The 22,885-nt window shown below is 49.7% G+C and overlaps 1 protein-coding gene across 9 annotated transcripts; it reads left to right on the top strand.

Moving 5' to 3' along the window:
- LOC102514442 (scavenger receptor cysteine-rich domain-containing protein SCART1) lies at positions 1-22,262 on the top strand. 9 transcript variants are annotated; one of them, XM_032490561.1, is made up of 14 exons: positions 1-85; positions 10,951-11,183; positions 12,882-13,199; positions 13,906-14,202; positions 14,930-15,238; positions 15,549-15,854; positions 15,998-16,315; positions 16,390-16,704; positions 18,561-18,875; positions 19,051-19,119; positions 19,195-19,509; positions 19,761-19,796; positions 20,397-20,534; positions 21,069-21,700. In XM_032490561.1, exons 2-14 carry the CDS (start codon positions 11,117-11,119, stop codon positions 21,353-21,355), a joined length of 3,090 nt encoding a protein of 1,029 aa, XP_032346452.1. In that variant the 5' UTR covers positions 1-85; positions 10,951-11,116; the 3' UTR covers positions 21,356-21,700. The 9 variants fall into 9 exon arrangements, with proteins under 9 accessions (XP_032346452.1, XP_032346451.1, XP_032346455.1 ...); XM_032490560.1 differs by lacking the exon at positions 1-85 and having other exon boundaries at positions 10,518-11,183; XM_032490559.1 differs by lacking the exons at positions 1-85; positions 10,951-11,183 and adding an exon at positions 21,714-22,262 and having other exon boundaries at positions 12,601-13,199; positions 21,069-21,263.
- The last annotated feature ends 623 nt before the right edge of the window (positions 22,263-22,885 follow it).

Here is a 22,885-nt window from a genome sequence, read left to right as displayed (position 1 = left end):
TTTGAGGTTTGGACTATGGTGAATAATGCTGCCATGAACATTCATGTACACGTCTTCTTTACACATAGGTTTTGGTTCCTCCCAGGTAATTACTTACGAGTGAGGTGTTGGGAGTGGGTGGTGGGGTGTGTGTGACTCACCGTAAAAGCCACGCTTCCCTGGGTGGCTGTGGGACCCTGAGCTCCGCTGCTCCACATCCTCTCCGACACTTGGCCCGTCTTTCGATTTGGGTCGTCCTGACAGCGTGTAGCCTGCTGCACTGTGCTCATTAGCCATTCTCCGGGGCGTTACCTGCCACCCACGTTTCTTCTTTGGTGAAGTTGAAATGTTTTGCCTGTTCTATCATTGGATTGTTTCCTTACTGTTGACCAGGAGAGTTCATTGTGTCTGCTGAATACAAGTCCTGTATCGGCGACGTGGTTTTCAGCTGGTTCCTCCCTCTCTGTCCTCAGTCGTTTTGTCCTCTTGGTGGTCTCCTTCAAGGAAAAGGTTTTAATTTTGCTGAAGTCCATTTGTCTACTGGCTGTTTTGTATTTTGTACTTTTTGTGTCGCACCTAACACAAGGTCACAAAGATTTTCTTCTGGAAGTTCCATAATTTTAGATTTTACACTTGTGTCTATGATGTATTTTGAGTTATTTTTTGTGTATGGTATGAAGTATGGATCAAAGTTCATTTTTTCCTACTGAATTGCCTTTGCACCTTTGATGAAAATCAGCTGTACGTTTGTGGATCTGCTTCTGGTCTCCCTGTTCAGTTCCCTTCATCTGTTTGTCCGTTTTGACACCAATATCACATTTTCTTGATTGCTGTAGCTTTTCAGTAAATCCTGGAATCAGGGGGCATCAGTCCTCCAAATCTGTTACTCTTTTTCAGAGTTGTTTTGGCTCTTTGAGGTCCTTTGAATTTCCACATGAATTTTAGGGTAAGTTTGTCACTTTCTACAAACAAGTTTCCTGGGGGTATTCGTCGCAGTGACATTGGATCTAGAGATCAGTTTGGTGAGAATTAACAATCCTGATCTTCCAATCCGTGAACACAGAACAGCTCTTGGTTGATTTAGGTCCTTAATTTGCCTCAGCAGTCATCTGTAGTTTTCAGTGTATAGATCTTTCATAGCTTTTGTTTGGGTATATTCCTAAGTAGTTCATATTTTTGGTGATATGGTACATGGTGTTTGCAAGTTTTAATTTGTAACTATTTGTTGCTGGTATATAGAAGTACAGTTAATTTTTGTATGTTGATCTCATGTCATGCAACATTGCTAAACTCATTTATTAGTTCAAAAAGTTAAATAGAGACATGGAAGATCCAAATCAAACTTCTGGAGATGACAACTAGATGTATGGGATGAAAATTCACTGGATGGGATGATATCTGTGTGTGTGTGTTTTACATCAGAAGAGAAGATGAATATAATGAGTGAGGAGAGGAGAATTCCAGTAACATATGGATAATCCAGAGGAAAAACAAATGAAAATGTCAGTGCTGAAAAGCGTAGTATCTCCTCTTAAAATCATTAACAGAATTAATATCAAGACAGGACATGAAATAGGATCGTGTGAAATGCTACAATATTAATGCAGGATGTACTGTTGTAGGTTTGGAATGTCTATTGTGTAAGGAATATAGTGAAAAAGCCAATAGGAATAAAATGGAATACTGAAAAAAAACCCCAAAGAAGTTGGGGAAAGAGGAACAAAGAGTAGATGGACAAAAAAGAAAACAATGGAGTGACAGATGCACACGCTACGTATAATTGCACTGATGTAAATGGACTGAACAATCTAGTTCAATGGCAGGATGGATAAAAAACACGGTCAAGTTACATGCTATTTACAAGAGATGTACTTTAAATACTTAAATGACACAAACAGAATAAAAAGTCAAAGATTAAAAAACATATTCCACATAAATAGTAAGGATATGAAAGCTGATGAGGCCACATAAGTGAAAGACAAAACAGACTTCAAGACGAGCGTGCTGCTGAGGTCGAGGACAGTCTCATAGTGGTAACAGGAACAGTCCTCCAGAAAGACAAGGTGATCTTACAGGTGAATGCAATTATTAATAGTTTCAAAATATGGGAAGCAAAAATCGACACAACTAAGAGCAGAAACAGACAAAACCGCATCATAGTTGGAGCAGTGAACATTCCATGCCCAGCCATTGCCAGAATAAGTCAAAGAAGGTTCAGTTATTCATAGAAAATGTGAACAACACTATCAACCAAATGACCTAATAAAAATATATAAACATTACACTTTCACAATACATATTCTTTCCAAAGGCACATGGTATAGTCACCGGCGTAGACTGTATGCAGGCCATATGGTAAATGCCAATAAACTGGAAAGGACTGACATCATAAGAGTGTATTCTCAAGCCACACAGAATTACACTAGGTATCAATACAGAAATATATCTAGAAACTCCCCAGACTTGGAAATTAAGCAACATACTTTTCAGTAACATGGGTCAAAAAAGAAATTACAAAAGAAATTAGAAAATATTTCAAACTGAGTGATGATGAATACACAACAAACTTTTTTACAAAGAAAATTCCAGATCCAGATGACCTCACTGGTGAATTTTGTCAAACATTTAAGGAAAAATTATGCCAATCACCCGCAAATTGGAGAGGAGGAATAAAAGAAAAGGAAATACTTCTTCAAACTTTTAATGAGGCCAGCATAGCCCTGATATCAAAATCTATCAGGAAAATACAGAAAAATATACTTTACGAACATGATACTTGCAATTAGATTTTTGCAACATATGAAAAGGATAATATAGCATAACTAGGTTCAGTTTGACCCAGGAATGGAAGGTCAATTTAATATATGAGTCATCAAAGCAATTTACTGATAATAATAAATTTTCCGACAATCATTGGAATTAAAAGAGAAGAATTATGTGATCATCCCAGTAGATGCAGAAATCCATCTGACAAAATTCCAGGCTTATTTATGCCTAATCCAATATTTGTACAAACATGCAAAAGACCTTGAACGGCCACAGAAAAATCTTGGAGAGGAACAAAATACCAGGACTTAGAGTGCTGGATTTCAGCACTCATTCGGCAGCTGCAGTAAGCAATGGCAGCGTGGGACTGGTGTAAGGAGAGGCAAGAGATGAATGGAGCAGACGGAGGGCCCAGAAGTAAACCCACACACATGCACTCAGTTGATCCCAGTCAGAGTGAAAGGCACTGCAACCTGGAAGGGACAGCGTCATATCCACTTGGAAAAAACAGAAGCCCTGGCATGTCCTCCACCCCACACACAAAAATGAATTAGAGATGGCCCTAGAGCTAAATGTAGAGGCTGAAACTGTAAAATATCTAGGATAAAACATAGAAAAGTATTTTTACAACCTCGGGAAGGCAGTTTTCTTAAAGAGAGCAAAAAAGGAGAAAATGGATAAACTGAACTCCATAAAAATGAAAACCTCTGTCATCAAAAGACACCAAAATGAAAAGACAAGCCAGAGATTGGGAGGAAATGACCAAGAACCCGTACCCAGAAAATGTGAGGAATTCCTACAAATCAATAATAAAGAGAGAAAATCACAACAATAACAAAGAGACAAGTGACTCCAACAGATGATTCTCAGGGTTCTACGACCGGACAACAAGCACACGAAAAGGTGCTCAACCTCCTCAGTCATCAGGGAGCTGCACGTTAAGACCGCAGTGAGATCACACTGCACACACACAAGAACGGGTGGAATTGAAGGATCGACAAGACTGGATGTTGGGGAGGACATGGAGTGGACGGTGCCCTGGTTCCTTGCGCTGCACAGCGATGTTAGAAGCCTAGATGTGGACACTAGGTGTGCTCATTGCCACTGGAGTGTCTGCTTCTAGGCCCTCTCAGCTGGCAGAGCAAAGGAAAATATGTGTTTGTACACATACTTGCATGTGTGTTTATGGATATATACACATACCTGTAAGTATTTCTCTGTGTAACCATTGGTACCAGTATTATCTAAACATGAGCTCTTACTGATACCGCCAACCCCAATCCACCGCTACGTGAGTCACGCTAGCCTCCTCTCTTGCTGACCTGCAAATGCCCACTCAAGCAGCGAGAGCCCTGGCTGTAGGAGAATGCTGATTACAGAAATTTAACCTCCTTAATAGTTGCAGGACTATTCAGGCTATCTGTTTCATCCTGGCTGAGTTTTAGTAGTTCCTGATTTCCACAGAATTATCTCATGTAAGTTGTCAAATTCATGAGTTTAAAATTGCTCACTGGGTCTCCCCAGTGCCCTTCTAATGGCTGTAGGGTCTGTTGTGATGTCGCCTTTTTTATTCCAGATGTTGACTTGTGTCTTCTTTAAAATCTCTGTCAATCGTGCTAGAGGTTTATGCATTTTATCAATTTTTTCAAATAACCCATTTTTTTTGGTTTCATTTATTTTCTCTATTGTTTCCTGTTTCATTGATTCATGCGTTTATGTTTCTGATTTTCTTCCTTATGCATACTTTAGCTTTATTTAACATTTCTTTTTCTAGATTTTTTAGATGGGAATTTAGATTTTTGATTAGAGATGTTTCCTGTTACATAAGCATTTAGCAGAATGAATTTCCCTTAGCATTACTTCTTATTAGCTGCATCCTACACATTTTGATATGCTGTATTTTCATTTTCATTCAGCTCTTTATGTTTTTAAAATTTCCTTTGAGATTTTATCTCTGACCCATGTATTTCTTAGAAGTGTGTTTGGAAAAGTGCAGATTTTTCTGTTGTCTTTCTATTATTGATTTCTTGTTTGGTTCCATTATGGTCAGAAAACATACTTTGTGTAACTTCAGTCTTTTAAAATTTGTTAAGGTTTGTTTTATGACCTATGTTATTATCAATTTTGGTGAACAGTCCACGTGTGCATGAAACAAATGTGTATTCTACTCTCGTTGTATGAGAGTTCTATAAATGTCAACTAGATCCTGTTGGTTGATGGTATTTTTCAGTTCTTCTAGACCACTGCTGATTTTCTGTCTAGTAATTTTACCAGTTGCTGTGAATGGGGTGTTGAAGTCTCCAGTAAGAAGTGTGGATTTGTCCATTCCTCGTTTTGGCTCTCCCCGTTTTTGTTTCACATACTTTGAAGCTCCGTGGTTTGGTGCATACACATGTAGGACTGCTCTACCTTTTTGGCAGGTTGGTCTTTTTATCATTGCATAATGTCCCCCTTTCTCCCTAGTAATTTTCTTTTGTCTAAAATGTTCCTCTGACATTATTTTAGCCACTTCTGCTTTTCTGATTAATGTTTAGGTGGGGTATCTTTTTCTGTCCTTTTACTTTTGTTTGTCTTTTGAAGAGAGTTTCTTGTAAACAGCACATATTGAAGTCACTTTTTTTTTTGGTTTGGTTTTTTAGTTTGTTTTGTTTTGTCTGTCAATATCTGTCTTTTAATTTGTGAATTTATACCATTTGCATTTAAAGTATTATTGATAAGTTAGGGCTTAAGTCTGCCATCTTATTTTTGTTTCCTGTTTGTCCCCACTGTTTCTCATGCTTCTATTTCTTTTTCTTTGTTGTCTCCTTGTGAGTTATGTGAACATTTTTAGAGCTACACTTTTGATGTATTTATAATGTTTCTGAGTTTTGTATAATTTTCTTTTTTTCCTTTTTTATTGAAGTATAGTTGATTTACAATATTGTGTTAGTTTCAGATGTACAGAATAATGATTCAGTACTTTTATGGATTATATCAAATTAAAAGTTATTACAAGATAATGGCTACAATTCCCTGTGCTCTACAAGCTATCCTTGTTGCTTATCTTTTTTATACGTAGTAGTTCGTATCTCACACCCCTAATTTGCCCCTCCCCCTTCCCTCTGCCTTTTGGCAACCACTGGTTTGTTTTCTGTATCTGTGAGTCTGTTTATGTTTTGTATATACATTCACTTGTGTTACTTTTTATATTCCACATATAAGTGAAATCATACAGTATTTGTCTTTCTCTGTCTAACTTATTTCACTGAACGTAATATTCTCTAGGTCTATCCATGTTGCTGCAAATGGAAGAATTTTGTTCTTTTATATGGCTGAGTAATATATACTGTATCTCTTTTATCCATTAGTCTGTTGATGGGCACAGGGCTGCTTACATATCTTGGCTATTATAAATAGTGCTGCTATGAATATTGGGGTGTATGTATCTTTTTCAATTAGTATTTTATATTTTCTATATATATACCCAGGAGTGGAATTGCTGGATTGTACGGTAGTCTTACTTTTACTTTTTTGAGGAAACTCCATACTGCTTTCCACAGGGGCTGCACCAATTTACATTCCTACCAGCAGTGTACAAGGATTCTCTTTTCCGCACATCTTCTCCAACATTGCTACTTGTAGACTTTGTGATCATAGCCGTTCTGACAAGTGGGGGATGATACCTCATTGTTTTGATTTGCATTTATCTAATAATTAGTGATGCTGAGCATCTTTTTCACTGTGCCTGTTAGTCATCTGTATGTCTTCTTTGGAAAAATGTCTATTCAGATCCTGTGCCCATTTTTGAAGTGGGTTGCTTACTTTTTTTTTAATATTGAGTTGTACGAGCTGTGTTTGTGTCTACACACACACACACATATATATAATTAACCCCTTGTTGGTCACATCATTTGCAAATATTTTCTGTCATTCCATAGGTTGTCTTTTCATTTTGCTGTGCAAAAGCTTTTAGCTTTAGGTCCCATTTGTTTATTTTTGCTTTTATTTCTCTAGCTTTAGGAGAGAGACCCCCCAAAATATTGCTATGATTTATGTCAAAGAATGCTCTGCCCTTTTTCTCTTCTAGGAGTTTTACGATTTCAGGTCTCACATTTAGATCTTTAATCCATTTTGAGTTTACTTTTTGTAACTGGTATGAGGAAGTAACCTAATCTTACTGTTTTACGTGTAGCTGACCAAGTTTCCCAGCACCGTGTGCTGAAGATACTCTTTTCTCCACTGTGTATTCTTGCCTCCTTTGTTGTAGATAATTGACCAGAGGTGCATAGGTTTATTTCTGAGCTTTCTACTCTGTTTTGTTGATCTATGTGTCTGTTTTTGCACAGGTGCCATGCTGTCTTGATTACTTTACCTTTGTAGTATAGTCTTTGGTCTCGGAGGGTGATACCTCCAGCTTTGTTCTTTTTCTCAAATTGCTTTGGCAATTCAGGATCTTTTGTGATTACATACAAATTTAAGAATTATTTGTTTTAGTTCTATGAAAAACATCTTGGGTATTTTGATCAGAATTGCATTAAATCTGTAGATTTCTTTGGGTAGTATGGCCATTTTAACAATAGGAATTCTTCCAATACAAGAGCATGGGGTATCTTTTTATTTCTTTATACCATCTTCAATTTCATTTATCAATGTTTTATAGTTTTCAGAGTATAGGTCTTTCACCTCTTTGGTTAAGTTTATTACTGAGTATTTTGTTCTTTTTGATGAGATTTTAAATGGGATTTGTAAACTTTCTTTTTCTGATAATTTAATTATTAGTGTGTAGAAATGCAGCAGTTTTCTGTATGTTAATCTCATATCTGGCAACTTTGCTGAATTCATTTATTACTTCTAATAGTTTTTGGGTGGAGTATTTAGTGTTTTCTATAGAATGTATCATGCTATCTGCAAATAGTGACAGTTCTATCCCTTCCCTCCAAATTAGATTCCTTTTATTTCTTTTTCTTGTCTGACTGCTGTGGCTAGGACTTCCAATACTATGTTAAATAGAAGTGGCAATTGTGGGCATGCTTGTCTCTTTTCTGAATTTAGAGGAAAGGTTTTCAGCTTTTAATTTTTGAGTATGATGTTGGCTGTGGGTTTATTATAAATGGCCTTTATTATGTTAAGGCATGTTCCTTCTACCCACTTTGATGAGAGTTTTTTTTTTTTTTATCATGAATGAACATTGAATTTTGTCAAATGCTTTTTCTGTGTCTATTGAGATGATCATGTGACTTTTGTCCTCCCTTTTGTTGTGTGGTGTATCACATTGATTTGCAAATGCTGAACCATCCTTGTAACCCTGGGATAAACCCAACTTTACTGTGGTGTATAATCTTTTTAAAAATATATTATTAGATTCAGTTTGCTAATATTTTATTGAGGACTTTTTGCACCTGTATTCATCAGAGATATTGGCCTGTAACTTAATTTTTTTTGTAGTATCTTTGTCTAGTTTTGGTATCAGGGTAATGGTGGCCTTGTAGAATGAATTTGGGAATGTCCCAGTCTCTTAAGTTTTTTAGAATAGTTTGAGAAGTATAGGTATTAGTTATTTTTTTATATGTTTGCTAGAATTCCCCTTTGAAGCCATCTGGTCTTGGACTTTTATTTTTTCAGAGATTTTAAATCACAAATTTAATTTCACTATTGGTGACCAGTCTGTTCAAATTGTTTCTTCTTGATTCAGTCTTGGCAAGTTGTATGTGTCTAGAAATCTGTCTGTTTCTTCTAGGTTGTCCGATTTGTTGCCATATAACTGTAGTATTCTCTTATGATTTTTTGTATCTCTGTGGTATTGGTTGTTATTTCTCCTCTTTAATTTCTTATTTGTTTACTTGAGTCCTCTCTCTTTTCATCTTGGTGAGCCTGGCTAAAGGTTTATCTATTTAAAAAAAATCTTTTCAAACAACCAGTTCTTGTTTTCATTGATCTTTTCTATTTTTTGGTATCTATTTTATTTATTTCTTCTCTCATCTTTATTATTTTCCTTCTTTTGCTAACTTTGGGGTTTATCTTTTCTTCTTTTGCTAACTCTTTTAGGCTGTAAGTTAGGTTACTTATCTGAGAGTATTTTCGTGTCTTGAGGAAGGCCTGTATTGCTATAACCTCCTCTCTTGGAACTGCTTTGCTGCATCCCATATATTTTGGAATGTTGTGTTTCCATTTTCACTTGTCTAAAGGTATTTTCTGATTTCTTCTTTGATTTCTTCATTGACCCATTGGTTTTTTAATAGCATGTTGTTTAGTCTCCATGGTTTTTTTTTTCATGTTCTTTCTGTAGTTGACTTCTAGTTTTATACTGTTGTGGTCAGAAAAATGCTTGATAAAACTTCTATCCTCTTAAATTTGTTGAGATTATTTTGTGACCTAGCATGTGATCTATCTTGAGAATGTTCCATGTGCACTTGAATGTGTATTCCACTATTTTTGGATGTAATGTCTTATAGATATCTATTAAATCCAACTGGTCTAGTTTGTCATTTAAGACCATTGCTGTCTTATTGATTTTCTGTCTTTATGATCTGTATTGTTGTAAGTGGAGTGTTAAAGTCCTCTACTATTATTGTATCATTATCAGTTTCTCCCTTTATGTCTGTTGCTATTTGCTTTATGTATTTAGGTGCTCCTGCATTGGGTGCATGTATGTTAACTAGTGTGATGGCCTCTCTTGTACTGATCCTTTGATCTTTATATATTGCCCTTCTTTGTCTTTTGGGTAGCCTTTGGTTTAAAGTCTACTTTGTCTAATGTGAGTACTGCCACCCCTGTTTCTTGTCATTTCCATTTTCATGAAATATCTGTTTCTTTCCTCTCACTTTTCAGTCTGTGTGTCCCCACCAGCAGTCATTTCCCATTTCCTCTTTCTAGTCCCTGGCAACCACCAATCCACTTTCTATTCTATGGATTTGCTTATTCTGAACATTTCACATAATTGGAGTCATATATGTGGTCTTCTGTGTCTGACTTCTTTCACTCAGCATATTGTTTTCCAGGTTAATCCCACTGAAGTATTTGTCAGTACTTTATGACTTTTAATGGCTGAATGATATTTCATGGTATGAATGTATCGCATTTTGTTTATCCATTCATCTATTTACATACATTTAGGTTGTTTCTACTTTTTCTATTATGAATAATGCTACTATGAACATTTATGTACAGGTTTTAATGTGGACGTAATTTTTACAAATTGAAATATAGTTGATTTACAGTGTATTAGTTTCAGGTGTACAGCATAGTGATTCAGTATTTTTGCAGATTATACTCCTCAGAAATTATTATAAGATAAGGCTATAATTCCCTGTGCTGTGTAGTATATCTTTGTTGCTTATCTTGGACATAATTTTTTGTTTCTCTCTGATGTACAGAATTGCTGGGCCATAGGGTACCTCTATGTTTAACATTTTGAAGACCTGCCAGGCTGTTTTCCGAAGTGGTTGCACTATTTTCCAATCTTCCCAGGAAAGTACGAGTGTTCCAATTTCTCCACATCTTCACCATTGGTTCATTTTTGTATTCTTTTATTTCTTTGCTGAGATTTTTTTTTCCATTTGTTTAAAAAGAATTTGCAATTTATTGTGGAAGCATTTTTATGAAGACTGTTTTAAAATCCTTTTCAGACAATTTTGACATCCAATTCTTGGTATTGGTATTGGCTAACTGTCTTTTACCATCAAAGAGTGGTTTTCCCTGGTTCTTCACATGGTGAGTGATTTTCGGTTGTGTCCTGGACATACTGGTTGTGATGTCAAGACACTCTTGATTCTTTTTAAATCTTCTATTTCAGCAGGTGCTCACCCTGTTTAGGTTCAGGGTGTAGGTTCTGGTCTTTTGTGGCTTTTGTTCCAATGATAATTTAGATCTCAGAGCCCTTGCAAAGCTGTCCAGGCCTGTCTTGTTCTTCTGTGCTTTGGGTGGGGAGCTTGGTGGGAGCAAGGGCTCTGGTGACCTCAATGACACTTGGTTCCCCCAATGCTGGCTCCCAATGCCCAGTGTTACTGTGTCACCATCCACAGTGGGAGTCAAAGCCACTTGCCTGGCTGGAGGACAGGGCTTGGCTGCTGCTGTGGCTGTGGGCAGACCAGACCACCTGCCTGACTGTGAGGTCTGAGTGAAGCTATCCTGTCAGCAGTTATCAGCCTGAGAGGAAACCCACAGCCTGGGCCCCTTGCTCATGCCTGGCAATGCTCAGGCTGAGGCCACTGCCTGCTCTGCTCACAGGTGGAGAGACAGAGCCACTGACTTGATCTGGAAAGGCCCTCGCTGTTCCACTGGTCCCAGGAGGCCACTGGTGGCTCCACTTCTGTGTGTTTGGCTCTGAACGGTGATCCCTGCCTTTGCCCAGCTGAGCAGCAGGTGCTGGCCAGGGCCCTGGGGCCGCGGGACCATGCGGGCAGCTCTCCGGGCTGTGGGACTCAGCGCGCTTCTCCTCAGTGTCATGGCAGTGCCCACTGGTAAGGTCCTTCTTCTCTCACCCACGGAAACTTCTGGAGGCTCTGTAGATGCTGAGCTGCGGGGATCCCTGCTGTGACCAGCTGTCTGCTTGGGTCTTACTCAGCCAAAGAGGGTGGGATGTCCTAGAGCAGGAGGGCACGTGGGCTCCAAAGTGCAGCCCCTGGAGATGCTTGTCCCAACACTGACTGAGCAGGTTCAGTCCCAGGGTGAGGCCAGAGCCCCCAGCCCTACTGCTTGGAGTCAAGTGCAGGGCTGGGTCAGAGCCCAGATAAAGTGGGGGGACATGGCCAGCTACCCAAATCAACAGGGGTGCTGGTGGGTTCTGCAGGGGGACGGCCCCATCTCCTTCCCCTGGGGCAGGGTAGGGGGGTGGGTAGGGGAATGGGAAAGCTGGCCACACTGGGCCACCAGGTGAGCATGGAGCTTGGTGCTGGGCCATGGAGGAGAGCCATAGTCTCAGAGAGATGCCACACCAGGGTGGGGGGTGGGGGGCTGCTGTTACAGAAGCCAAGAGGCTAAGTCATGGACAGGGAGCTGTAAGGAGGTAGTCCTGCCAGAATAACATGGAGAAGCTGGAGATGAGAGCGAGTCCCTGGGGGACGGCATGTGGTGACATGGGACTATGATGAGTGTATGAGTGTGAACGTCAAGTGTGAGCAATTGTGTGCGTACACGTGTGAGTGTGTGTCAGGGCTGAGGGTGGGCAAGGGTAGCAGTGTGCAGTGCCCTGGAAGCTGATCCTGGGGTCCAGCCAGGAGGTGACCAGGAGCTGGACACAGGCACCCCTCGGGACAGGGATGGGATGCAGTTCTGGCCGAAGGGTTCTGTTTTATGTGAAAATGACAGAAAATGACCCTGCACACTGATGCCTGAAAAAGAATAGGTGGGGACTGAGTGGGTGGCAGTGATAGATGAAGACCCTGGGTGGGAGGTGGGAGCAACGTGCCTTCCTCTGCCCTGGGTGGGGGTATCTTTCCCCAACATGAATCCAGGACAGGCCCTGGAGCTGGTCTGGGGTGGCCCAGGCCAGGACGTCCTGGCCGCACCCACATGCATGTCCCCAGCACCAGCCCAGGAGGGGAAGTGAGGATAGAGGGTCAAGAGGCTGTGATGAGGTGGGGCTTCCCCAGGGCTGTGCGGGAAAGACCAGGGTGCAGAGGCCTAGAGAGGGTGTGGTTAGGGGATGGGTCCCTGGTCCCAGTGAAATGGAAAGGTCAGGGGGTGGCTGAGACACTCAGAGCCCTAGGAGGCAGCCTCGAGGAGAGTGAGCTGGACGGGTGGTGGGTGGCCAGGTAGGTCAGGCAGGAGTGAGTGAGTATATGGGGGGTGGAGGGGTGGGCTGCAGGGCCTCTGGTGGAAGCTGGGAAATGACCTTTGGCTGGAGGCTTGGATGGGATGGTGGGAGGAGCCCCCCATCTCCAGGCAGAGGAGGACAGGGCACTTCTATGCCTAGGGGTGGGGTCACCCATGATGTGGGGGCTCTAGCAGGCTGAGGGGGGCTGTGGGGATGAGGATGTGGGCTGCACAGGGTGTGCAAGGACCCTTGCTCCATCCATCACCTCTCTGGACTGCTCTGCGGTGGGTGGGAGGACCTGGCTCTGTGCTGAAGCCTTGGAGGTGGCCCCAGTCAAACGCAGGCGTCTTCTCTGCCCCCTTGCTGCTGTTGCTGACCCCCATCTGGCCTGTTCCATCTGCAGGTGGACCCAGTGACCTGCGGCTGGCGTACAGACACAGCCCATGCGATGGGGTCGTGTTGGTCCAACATAAGGGGGAGTGGGGACATGTGTGCAACCAGGAGTGGACACTGAAGGAAGCATCCGTGGTCTGCAGGCAACTGGGCTGTGGCCATGCTGTGGGCGCCCCCAAGTACGTCCCGCTGCCTGGAGAGGTGGTGCAGCCCTGGCTCCACAACGTGTCCTGCAGGGGCGACGAGTCCTCCCTCTGGGGGTGCAGCCTTGGGGCATGGACGCAGAGCCAGTGCCCTTACGAGTGGGTGGTGGTCGCTCTGTGCTCCAGTAAGTCATGGGGCAGGAGGCCATGGGAGGAGGAGGGAGGGTCCAGGGCTCCCTCGTGGGGGCCTCCAGAGCCCCTGGCCCCCGTAGGACCGGCTGGCCTCGCATCTCTCCTCATTCCTCCTGTGTTAGGAGCTGTTTGTTTTTCGTTCAACAAGCGCTTACTGACCAGGCACTGCTCTGGGTCCTGGGGACACAGCTGTGGATGAACCGCACGAAGGCCTGCGGCCTGGGCCACGCTGTCCCTGGGAGGGACTGAGAGCACATGACTATGCAGGCAGAAGGGCAGTGCTGGGATGTGTGGGGGCCTCGACGCCTTGTCCCTGGGATCACTGCTGCTTCTGCAAACGCTTTCCCTGGAGGTCTGTCTGGATGGTCCACAGCAATATCTGGACGCTTTATGTGCTGAGAGCTTGTGAGGCCCTCATTATGTCCCATCTCTGAGCTGACCCCCTGCATGGGTTGTGGGGCCCGGAGCAGAGTGAGAATGCAGGTGCCTGTGTTGAAAACTCAACGAGAAGGATTTCCCAGAGAGCAACACAGAACACTAAACCAGGCAGGGCCTCTGAGCAGGTCCTTTGTGCTGGCCCAGTGCTTATCCCCCAGAGGGAGGTGCAGGGTGGGTCTGGGCCCAGGATGGGGTGCCTGGTGGGGATGTCTGGGCACTGAGGCCGCTGGCTCCAAGTGCAGTGTTGCGTGTCCTTTGCAGACGGTACTTTCCAGGCGGTCCGGCTGGTGCAGGGCCGAAGCCCCTGTGCGGGACTCCCTGAGATCAGGAACATGAACTCGGTGGATCGCCTCTGTGGTCTGCACAAGGAGGAGGCCACGGTGTTCTGCCAGGAGCTAGAGTGCGGCCCCGCGCTCCAGGCCCCCCGCCAGGGTGGGGGCAGCGCCAGGAAGTACATGACCTGCAAGGGCACCGAGCCAACCATCCGGAACTGCAGACTGAACAACAACCTTCGCAGCGGCTGTGACTTCCAGCAAGACGCCCAGGTGGTCTGCTCAGGTGAGGCCGACCCCTCACGCTCCTGGGGGACCCCCTGGGGGACAGCAGGGAGCAGGGGAGTGACTGCAGGAAGGGTGCGTCCCCACAAACTCAGTCCTGCCTGAGGCGTGAGGTGCAGATGTGGGAGGAGCTGGTTCTCCCCTGGACACCTGCACAGCTGTCCCCACTGTAGAGGGAGTAAGAGCTGGCTGGGGAAAGTGAGTGCAGGAACAGAGTGGCGCAGAGCCGTGGTTCTGCATCCCGGCAGGGGTGTCTGCTCAGAACCCCCGTGCAGGTTGCGGGTACTGGCTGTCTGCAGCACCTGTGCTGTTCTAGCTGCAACTGTTGCGTGTCCAACACGAGTCAGAGTTGGTAGTGAGTCACCCCTCCTGCCCTGTCTCTGGTCTGTGAGAGTGAGCTGGCCCTCTGAGAGCTGTGCTCTGGGGTTTACGGAAGGTGAAATGAGGCAAACTGTCCACTCTCTTGGTGTGCCCAAGGGTGTAGTGGTCTGCGGCAGGAAGGGTGCTTTGACCTTGCCACTGAGACTGTGGGGGGCCTGGATGCCACCGCCCCTGGCAGGCAGAGGTTGTGTGCCACATGTGAGCACCTGCAGGAGGTGTCCCTGACCTCTGACCTTGCGGAAGTGACCAGGGCTGTGCTGGAGCCTCCCGGGACCAAGGATGGTGGGCCCAGGCTGAGCTGGTCATCTGAGAGCACCTGTCCCAGCTGAGTTTGTCTCTTCCTCCAGGACACACAGAAGTGCGGCTGGTGGGTGGCGAGCACCCCTGCTCTGGGCGCCTGGAGGTGAGGCGTGGCCTGACCTGGGGCACTGTCTGTGACGCTGACCTGGACCTAGCCACTGCCCACGTGGTGTGCCGGGAGCTGCAGTGTGGTGTGGCCGTGTCCACACCTGGGGACGCCCACTTCGGCCGGGGCTCGGGGCCCGTGTGGACGGAGGCCTTCCACTGTGAGGGCCACGAGTCTCTGCTGTTCCACTGCCCTCGGGGGCCCGGGAACCAGTGCGGGCATGGCCAGGATGCGGGGCTCAGGTGCTCAGGTGAGGCCAGGAGGGTGTGCATGGTCCTGTTGAAGGAAATGCTGCTTCTGTGGGTTGAGGGGAGGGAGGAGAGGGAGGCAAGACTTCTGGTCACAGAGGGATGTGACCCCTATGGCCGCACCACAGAGCCCGGGCTCTTCTGCAGAGATGTGAGTCAGGTGCTGAGGCTGAGTTGGGTGGGGAGCTGGTGGGAACAAGGGCTCTGGTGCCCCCACACTGGGTGTGAAGGAAAGAAATTGCCACCTGCTTGGCCTGTGGGTGGAAGGACACTGATCCCCGCCCCCCCTGCCCCACCCCACCCCCCGCACAGAGTTCCGGCTGGTGAACGGCAGCAGCGGCTGCGAGGGCCGAGTGGAGCTCCAGGTTCAGGGGGCCTGGGCGCCCCTCTGTGCCGCCCACTGGGACTTAGAAGATGCCACAGTCCTCTGCCACCAGCTCAACTGTGGCAACACAGTGGCCATACCCCCAGGAGGCCATTTTGGGGATGGGGGCTCAGCCATCTGGCCTGACGCATTTCACTGTGTGGGGACAGAGCCCTACTTGTGGGACTGCCCTGTGAGCACCCTGGGGGCCCCCGCCTGCGCCCCTGGCAATGCGGCCGCCACCGTCTGCTCAGGTGGGTCAGCGAGGTCGCGGGACAGATGGAGGCTGGGAGTGGACCGGGCTCTGCTGGGAGGTGGGGTCCTCTCCCCTTCCAGGCCGAGTGGCCTTCCCGCTGACACCCTGGTGGCCCCTGCAGTGCCCCGCGTCCCTCCCCAGGTCTCCCCCACGCCCTGCGGCTGAGGAACGGACAGAGCCGCTGTGATGGCCGTGTGGAGGTGTCCCTGGACGGGGTGTGGGGCCGTGTCCTGGACGACGCATGGGATCTGCGCAGCGCCAGCGTGGTGTGCGGGCAGTTAGGGTGCGGAGGGGCCGAGCAAACCTATGAGGCACCGGCGCCTGGGCGCGGGGCTGTCCCACTGGGGCTGAGCAGCACGCGCTGTCTGGGCACCGAGACCCGCCTGGCCCAGTGCAACGTGTCCGTGTCCCCGCTGGTGGCCGCGGGGACGTCGCGGGACGCGGGTGTCGTGTGCTCCGGTGAGTAGGGGCCCGGCGGCCGCCTCCCTCCCTCTGGCCCGGGGCGCGGCTGCCCTGACTGGGTCTCTCGGCAGGGAGCCATCGGGTGCGGCTGGCCTCGGGGCCAGGCCGCTGTGCGGGGCGCGTGGAGGTGCTGCACGGGGGCGCATGGGGCACTGTGTGTGACGACGGCTGGGACCTGCGGGACGCCCAAGTGGTCTGCCGGCAGTTGGGCTGCGGCCACGCGCTCAGCGCCCCGGGGGCGGCGCACTTCGGGGCCGGGGCCGGGCGCATCTGGATGGATGAGCTGGGCTGCGAGGGCCAGGAGTCTGCGCTGTGGCAGTGCCCGTCGCGGGGCTGGGGCCTGCACGACTGCGGGCACAAGGAGGATGCCAGTGTCGTCTGCTCAGGTGGGTGTCTTAAGCTGAGTCCCCTCCTGGGGTAGTTTGGTTTGAAATGGTTGTGTTGTTTTAGCACATTAAATAATACCCACGTGCTTTCCTCGGATTCCACTAGTGTCTCCCCGCCCAGCTCTTCCTGGTTTGGAGGACTCCGTAGCTCACTGCTTCAGTGTCCTCTTGCTACAGAGATGCTGCGGGACTAAGCACGTTCTTCCCATTGGGGCTGGGGGTGGGGAGGAGGCCGGGGTGGGGCTGGGGGTGGGGAGGAGGCCGGGGAGGGGCTGGGTCTGCTACTTGTTGCTCCTGGTCCTGGTGCAGCACTGCCTGGGGTCCTTCTCTCTTGCTCATGAGCTCATCTCACGTCTGTGCTTGAGGTTTCCGTCTTGAAGTCCTAACTTTGATCCATGTTTCAGTGTGCTGGATGACTTTTTCCAGATATTTTTAAGGCAGAGTATGAAGGTTTTTAGCTCATATATATCTGAGACTCCTCTGTGGATCTTGTCTGGCTGTGATTATTCTTAATGACCGAATTTTGCCGTATGCTGGGGGCACCTGGGAAGTCCTGCCTCCCCAGGCATCTCCAGGCAGCCCTCCAGGGTGGGGCTGGGCATCCCAGGGTGGCCCTTTCTCACTGATTTTGGTTCCTGTTTTTGCTTTAGAAAAGTTTTCTTCGACTTTGTTGGCGGTCTTAGATAACTGCTTTGATTTCAATCTCGTATTTCTTTGTGAGTAGCAGGCCCCTGGTTTTGGCGCATCCTCGTCCTTTTTATCTGGGCTGGAGTGCTCGCTCTTTCCTCGTGCGTTCTGGAGTTTTTCTGGGAGCTGTCCAGATCACTGACTTGCTGTTCTGTCACTGCTGGCCGTCATGCTCTTGGATGTACGTGCGAATGTGCGTTGTGTTTTCAGTTTCCTTGAAGTTCTTCCTTCTCTGTGCTGTGGCCTCTTCGGGCAGCTGCAGGCACTGGCTGGCCGGTAGGGCTCTGCTGCTGGGGACAGTCTGTTTCTGTTACGAGTCAGCCTGGCAGCAGGTTTTAAAGGCGAGAGCAGAAGCAGGCAGGGCACCCTTGAGGCCCCAGCATGGAACAAGAATGGGTGACTCGTACCCCATTAACTTGGTTGGCCAGAGCCCCGAGGCCAGCCCAGATGCAGGGCTGGGAAACAGACTCACTCAAAGAGCACGGATACAGACAGGAGGTCTTGGTGGCCACTTCTGTAATTACAGATGTGTTTCCTTCCGGTGTTTTTTCTAAGCTTATTTCAATTCATTATGATGCTTTCAGATGCAATTCTTATCCACGTTCCTGGATTCATCCTCAGATAGGCATTTTTGATGTATTACGGGCTTTTGTAACATAATTTTAAGGGGCTGTCTAAGACCTTGTCATGCGGTGATATTATGCAGTCTACCTAATGCATCACACTGTTGTTGGACGTGCACTGCTCAAGGGGAACGAGCCAGTACTTGAGCACCGATCAACCAGGCCCCATACTATCTCCAAACTCAGAGATCTGGGCTAATTCCTGTTTTTTTTTTTAATTAAAATTTTTTTATGATCACTGCTAAATCAATCATCTTGTACAAAGGATTATTCTGTATTTCAAGTAATTTCCAAGGATAGATTTCTGGACAATCAGCTGATGCCTGCTGACTAAGATGTTACAACTGGGGATTAAATCTGGTTATCTGTGGTCAACAGTTTCCATCTTTGGGGTGGAAACTGATGGGATGTGGGGTTGATATGAAGGGGATGCCAGGGGCTCACTGGGTCGATGCCCTTGCTTGGCATTGGTCTTGGTGCTGGGACCCCCTCGTCTCCGCCTCCTCCTTCAGAGATTTCCCTGGGCTGACTGTGTTTGTCTTCCAGAGTTAGTGGCCCTGAGGCTGAAAGGTGGCACTGGCCGCTGTGCTGGGTGGCTAGACGTGTTCTACAATGGGACATGGGGCTCCGTGTGTAGCAATGCCCTGAAGGACACCTCGTTGTCCATCATCTGCAAGCAGCTGGCCTGTGGGGAGCAGGGCTGGCTGGAGAACAGACCCGTCCACACTGGCTTGGGCATCTCCTGGGTGGACCACATCCAGTGCCGCAGGCTGCGAAACTCCACCCTATGGCAGTGCCCCTCCGCTCCATGGCACCCGCGCTCCTGTGTCCCTGGAGAGGAAGTCTGGATCACCTGTGCAGGTGGGCCCTGGCAGTCTCTGAGGGGCTGGGAGGCGCTTAAATGTCTTGATAAGTCCTCTGCAGGGGCTGCTGTTGGCCCATGGCTCGGAGCCTGGGAATCACTTGGGCTCCACAGGCTTCATTCTGAAGATTTTCAGGGCGTTTACACTGGGAGGGCCGCTGTTTAATCCAACAGGATTGTCAGAGAAAATGACACAGGATCCCCGGGAGACCCTTAACTGCTCATCCACCCACAGCTGCCCAGGTACCCCTCCCACCGCCTTCCTGTTCACTGCCCATCCGGGTTCTGCCCCGCGGTGACCACAGCCTCCTTTTCCAGAGGAGGGCGCGCTGCGCCTGCTCGGGGGCGAGGACCGCTGCTCCGGCCGCGTGGAGCTCTGGCACGCCGGCTCCTGGGGCACCGTGTGCGACGACTCCTGGGACCTGGCGGATGCCGAGGTCGTGTGCCGCCAGCTGGGCTGTGGCCGGGCCGTGGACGCCCTGGTGGGGGCTGCCTTCGGGCCGGGCTCGGGGCCCGTGTGGCTGGACGAGGTGGGGTGCCGGGGCAGCGAGGCGTCCCTGCGGGGCTGCCCGGCCGAGCCGTGGGGCCGCGGAGACTGCGGGCACAAGGAGGACGCGGGCGTGCGCTGCTCAGGTGAGTGGGCGGGGCCTGAGGTGCCCTCTGCCCTTTCCGTGCGGGAGGGTGGCCGGGGGCGCGGCAGGGTGCCGCGAGGGTTCCTTTGGAGTATCCCTCTACCCTGGGTGCTCCAGAACCCAGGCCTGAGGCTGCCGGGCACTGGGGCACAGGCTGCCCCCACGACCTCCATCTCGGGTTGAGGGGCCGGGGGAAGGTCTGGGCTGCCTTCAGCCCCGTGCGGCTCTCAGACCCCGCCCATTCTCCTGCAGGTGACAGGGAGACCACGGTCCTGCCCCCTGCATCAGGTAGGTGAGTGCTTCCTCAAGCCGCAGCTCGCACCCTCCTGTGCAGCCCCACCCAGAGGGGCCCTGCCTGGGGCGGGTGCCTGGTGTCTCCTGCAGAGGCCATGCCTCAGTCAGCCCCTCCCCAGGCAGGAGGGCAGAGGTCAGGAAGACCAGAACCAGGTGCTGGAGATGTCCATCTCGGAGGGTGTCCCTGGGCCAGGCTGGGTGGAGAGCCAGAGGGAGGGACCATGAGCCCAGGCCCTGCCGGGCCACTCCTCTGGGCCTTTCCCTTGCCGAAGTGGGGGTGAGGAGGTGACGGGGGTGCGCGAGGTTGGCCCCAGTATGTCGTAGCCTCTTAGCCCCTGCAGCTCTGTGTTCAGAGCACAGACAGGACCCTAAGAGCTGTCCCCCAGCCCCTCTCTCCTGTGTCCTCCTCTCTCCTGGACACCCTGTTGGCTTCAGCCCCGTGACCTCAGGCCGCCCCTGGGGGAGGAGCAGCACACGCCCATGGCTCCTCTGGGCGCCCCGCCCCCTCCTGCTCAGGTGGTCCAGGCCCTAGGTCATAATACCGTGGGCAATGCAGGCACACAGGGAAGAGCCGGCCTCTCACTGTCCCTACAGGCCCTCCTCTGAAACCTCTACCTGCCTTCAAGGCCCAGACGCTGCCCATGACCTTCTGCCTGGTCCTCAGCTCCCTCCTGCTTGTCATCTCACTCATCCTGGGGATACAGTGGTTCCGGGGCAGAGGAGCCTGTAGGGGTAGGTGCGCGTGGTGATCGAGGTTAACACTGGGCCTTGCGGATGGGGAGGCTGGTGGGGGCAGCACTCTGAGACCTTAGCTCATCGCAGGTCCTCTGTCCTGGTCACTTCCCTGTGTGCTGGGTCCCCCTCGGACCACTCCCCATCCCCAGCCTTGGCAGCTTCCTAAGACATGAACCCATGAGTTGGTGACAGGGGAGCCTGGGCCCTCTCTGGGCTCTGGAGGGGCTGGATGAGACCTGCAGTTCGGCGTTCCCTCTGTGGGAGAACAGGGCTCCAAGGAGAGAAACGTGCATTAAGGACCCTCAGCAATTCCTCAGAGCCCCCAGGTCCTGCTTCTCTGTCTGTGCCCACAAATCCTGCCCATGGCCTGGTGTGCCTGGTGAGGCCTGTGGCCCCTGGTGGGGAACTGTGGCAGAGGACCTCGGGGTCCAGGGAGTCCTGGCGCGCATGAGACATCCCACAGGGGCCCCGTGGGCCGGCTCAAACCACGGGGAATGTCTCTCCTAAAAGGTTCTGGTGTGGTCTCTGCAGGTTCTGGAATGTTGGGAACTCTGCCCTCGGAAGGTGTTTATGAGGACATTGGAGCTGTTCCTGGCGGGGAGAAAGACGAGGGGCCTGGCGTGTCCTGGGTGCTAGCGCAGGAGGAGGAGTATGATGACGCAGGGGAGCCCGAGCCCGGCTCCGAGGAGGAGGAAGCAGAGGACAGGCCCCCCCTGAGCTCCGTGGGTGTGCATCTCTGTGCCCTGGCGTCCGTGGCGCTTGTCCTGCTGTACTGCTCCTGCTCCCGGGGCTCCGCTCCGGCCAGCCCCTACATCTAAAGCTGCTGATAGCCCCTCTCGTGTGTGTCTGTGACCCTCACTCCTGCCCCAGGCTTGGTGTTAGGGTGCTCGGTCGCCCCTCAGAGTTGCTCCTTAGACTGAAACCTTCTCGCGGGTAGACTGGGAGCTTAGGGAGGCCCTGGGTTTTATCTGGCTTCTTTTCATGGCTGCGCAGAGTCCCCCAGTGCCTTGTCTGCGGTCGGCTGCAGGGGCTGAGCAGGAACGCACCCCCTACCACACTGTCCAGCCCTGTCTCACCCTCTGGCCTCACGGAGCAGCAGGAGGCCAGGGCCCGGAAGCCCTGGGAGCTCTGAGGAATTGCTGAGGGTCCCCAGTGCATGCTTCTCTCCTTACACAGGTGGTGCTCCGCACAGTCTGGGCCTCCTCCAAGCTCAGGCTGGGAATGAAGACCACAGCAGCCTCTGGCCCAGGGCGTGCTGACTGTCAGCTGGCCGTGGGGGACACCAGCGAGACCAGAGGGTGGGAGAGAGCCCAGTGTGCCTGGGGGCTTTCGTTTTCCTTGTTTCTTAAAGAGATTTATTAAATCATTCATCCTTAATTCATCTCAGAAACTTCCCTCATATGCCCTCGTGGCCCAGGTTCTGATTTTGGCCTCTTTTCTGCCTCCCCCTGGTCTGCTGTGGTTTCTGACATTTTTCAGTGGTGTCCTCACCACGGCCTCTTGTGCACACGCTTCTCCCAGGGTGTGGGGTGGGGATCCCTGATGAACCAGCTCATGGCCACCCCTCCTTTCTTCTGCAGACAGGGCTCCATCTAGTTCAAATGTTGTGCCAGATTCTCCAACACTCACAGCTGTTCTGCTCTGATGACCCCACTGAACTCTTTTATGACCACACCCTCCCTGGTCACACCCTCCCTGACCACACCTCCCTGACCACACCCTCCCTGACCACACCTCCCTGACCACACCCTCCCTGACCACACCTCCCTGGTCACACCTCCCTGACCACACCCTCCCTGACCACACCTCTCTGACCACACCTCCCTGACCACACCCTCCCTGGAAAATGTTTCCCTGCCTCCTCTTCCATGTGTGGGTCTGGTATCAGTTTGCAGATGACCAGACCCACCCATATCTAGATGTTTCTGAACTCCCACTTTCCCATCTCAGAATCCGGGGAAAGATGGGGTTTAATTATCCTGTGAGTCTGTCCTCTGCAGCGTCTGTCCAGTGATGCCACTGATTATCACTTACCCCTTAATGTTTACCCTCAGGGTCTGGCCAGCCTGCTGCAGCCATCACTGGCACTGGGCCCTTAGGGTCTCTCTGAGGGGAGGGAGGGTGTGGAGCTACTTTAGTCAGCCCAGGAGTTCGCGTGCCCGCAGACTCAGCTTCACCACTAGTGTCTGGACCGCGTAACTCTCTGTGGGTGTCCTGGGCACTGTGGGGTGTTGAGCAGGGCTCCTGGCCCCCACCCACCAGATGCCAGTACAGTACCCTCCTGCCCGTGGTCACGACACAAAATGTCCCCGGCAGCAAACCTGCCTGGGCTAGGAACCCCTGTGCCG

This window comes from Camelus ferus, chromosome 11 (assembly GCF_009834535.1).
Source record: "Camelus ferus isolate YT-003-E chromosome 11, BCGSAC_Cfer_1.0, whole genome shotgun sequence".
Classification (NCBI taxonomy): Eukaryota; Metazoa; Chordata; class Mammalia; order Artiodactyla; family Camelidae; genus Camelus; species Camelus ferus.
The sequence above is the reverse complement of the archived record's forward strand: the minus strand, read 5'-3'. Positions and strand labels throughout refer to the sequence as shown.

What these genes read in the sequence shown, in the direction of transcription:
- LOC102514442 (XM_032490558.1), top strand. Translation starts at nt 12,692, where the DNA reads ATGAGGATGTGGGCTGCACAGGGTGTGCAAGGACCCTTGCTCCATCCA. An exon ending in GGCCGCCACCGTCTGCTCAG is followed by an intron (nt 15,855 to 15,997) that starts GTGGGTCAGCGA and finishes GTCCCTCCCCAG; the next exon opens with GTCTCCCCCACGCCCTGCGG. An exon ending in AGTCTGGATCACCTGTGCAG is followed by an intron (nt 18,876 to 19,050) that starts GTGGGCCCTGGC and finishes TTAATCCAACAG; the next exon opens with GATTGTCAGAGAAAATGACA.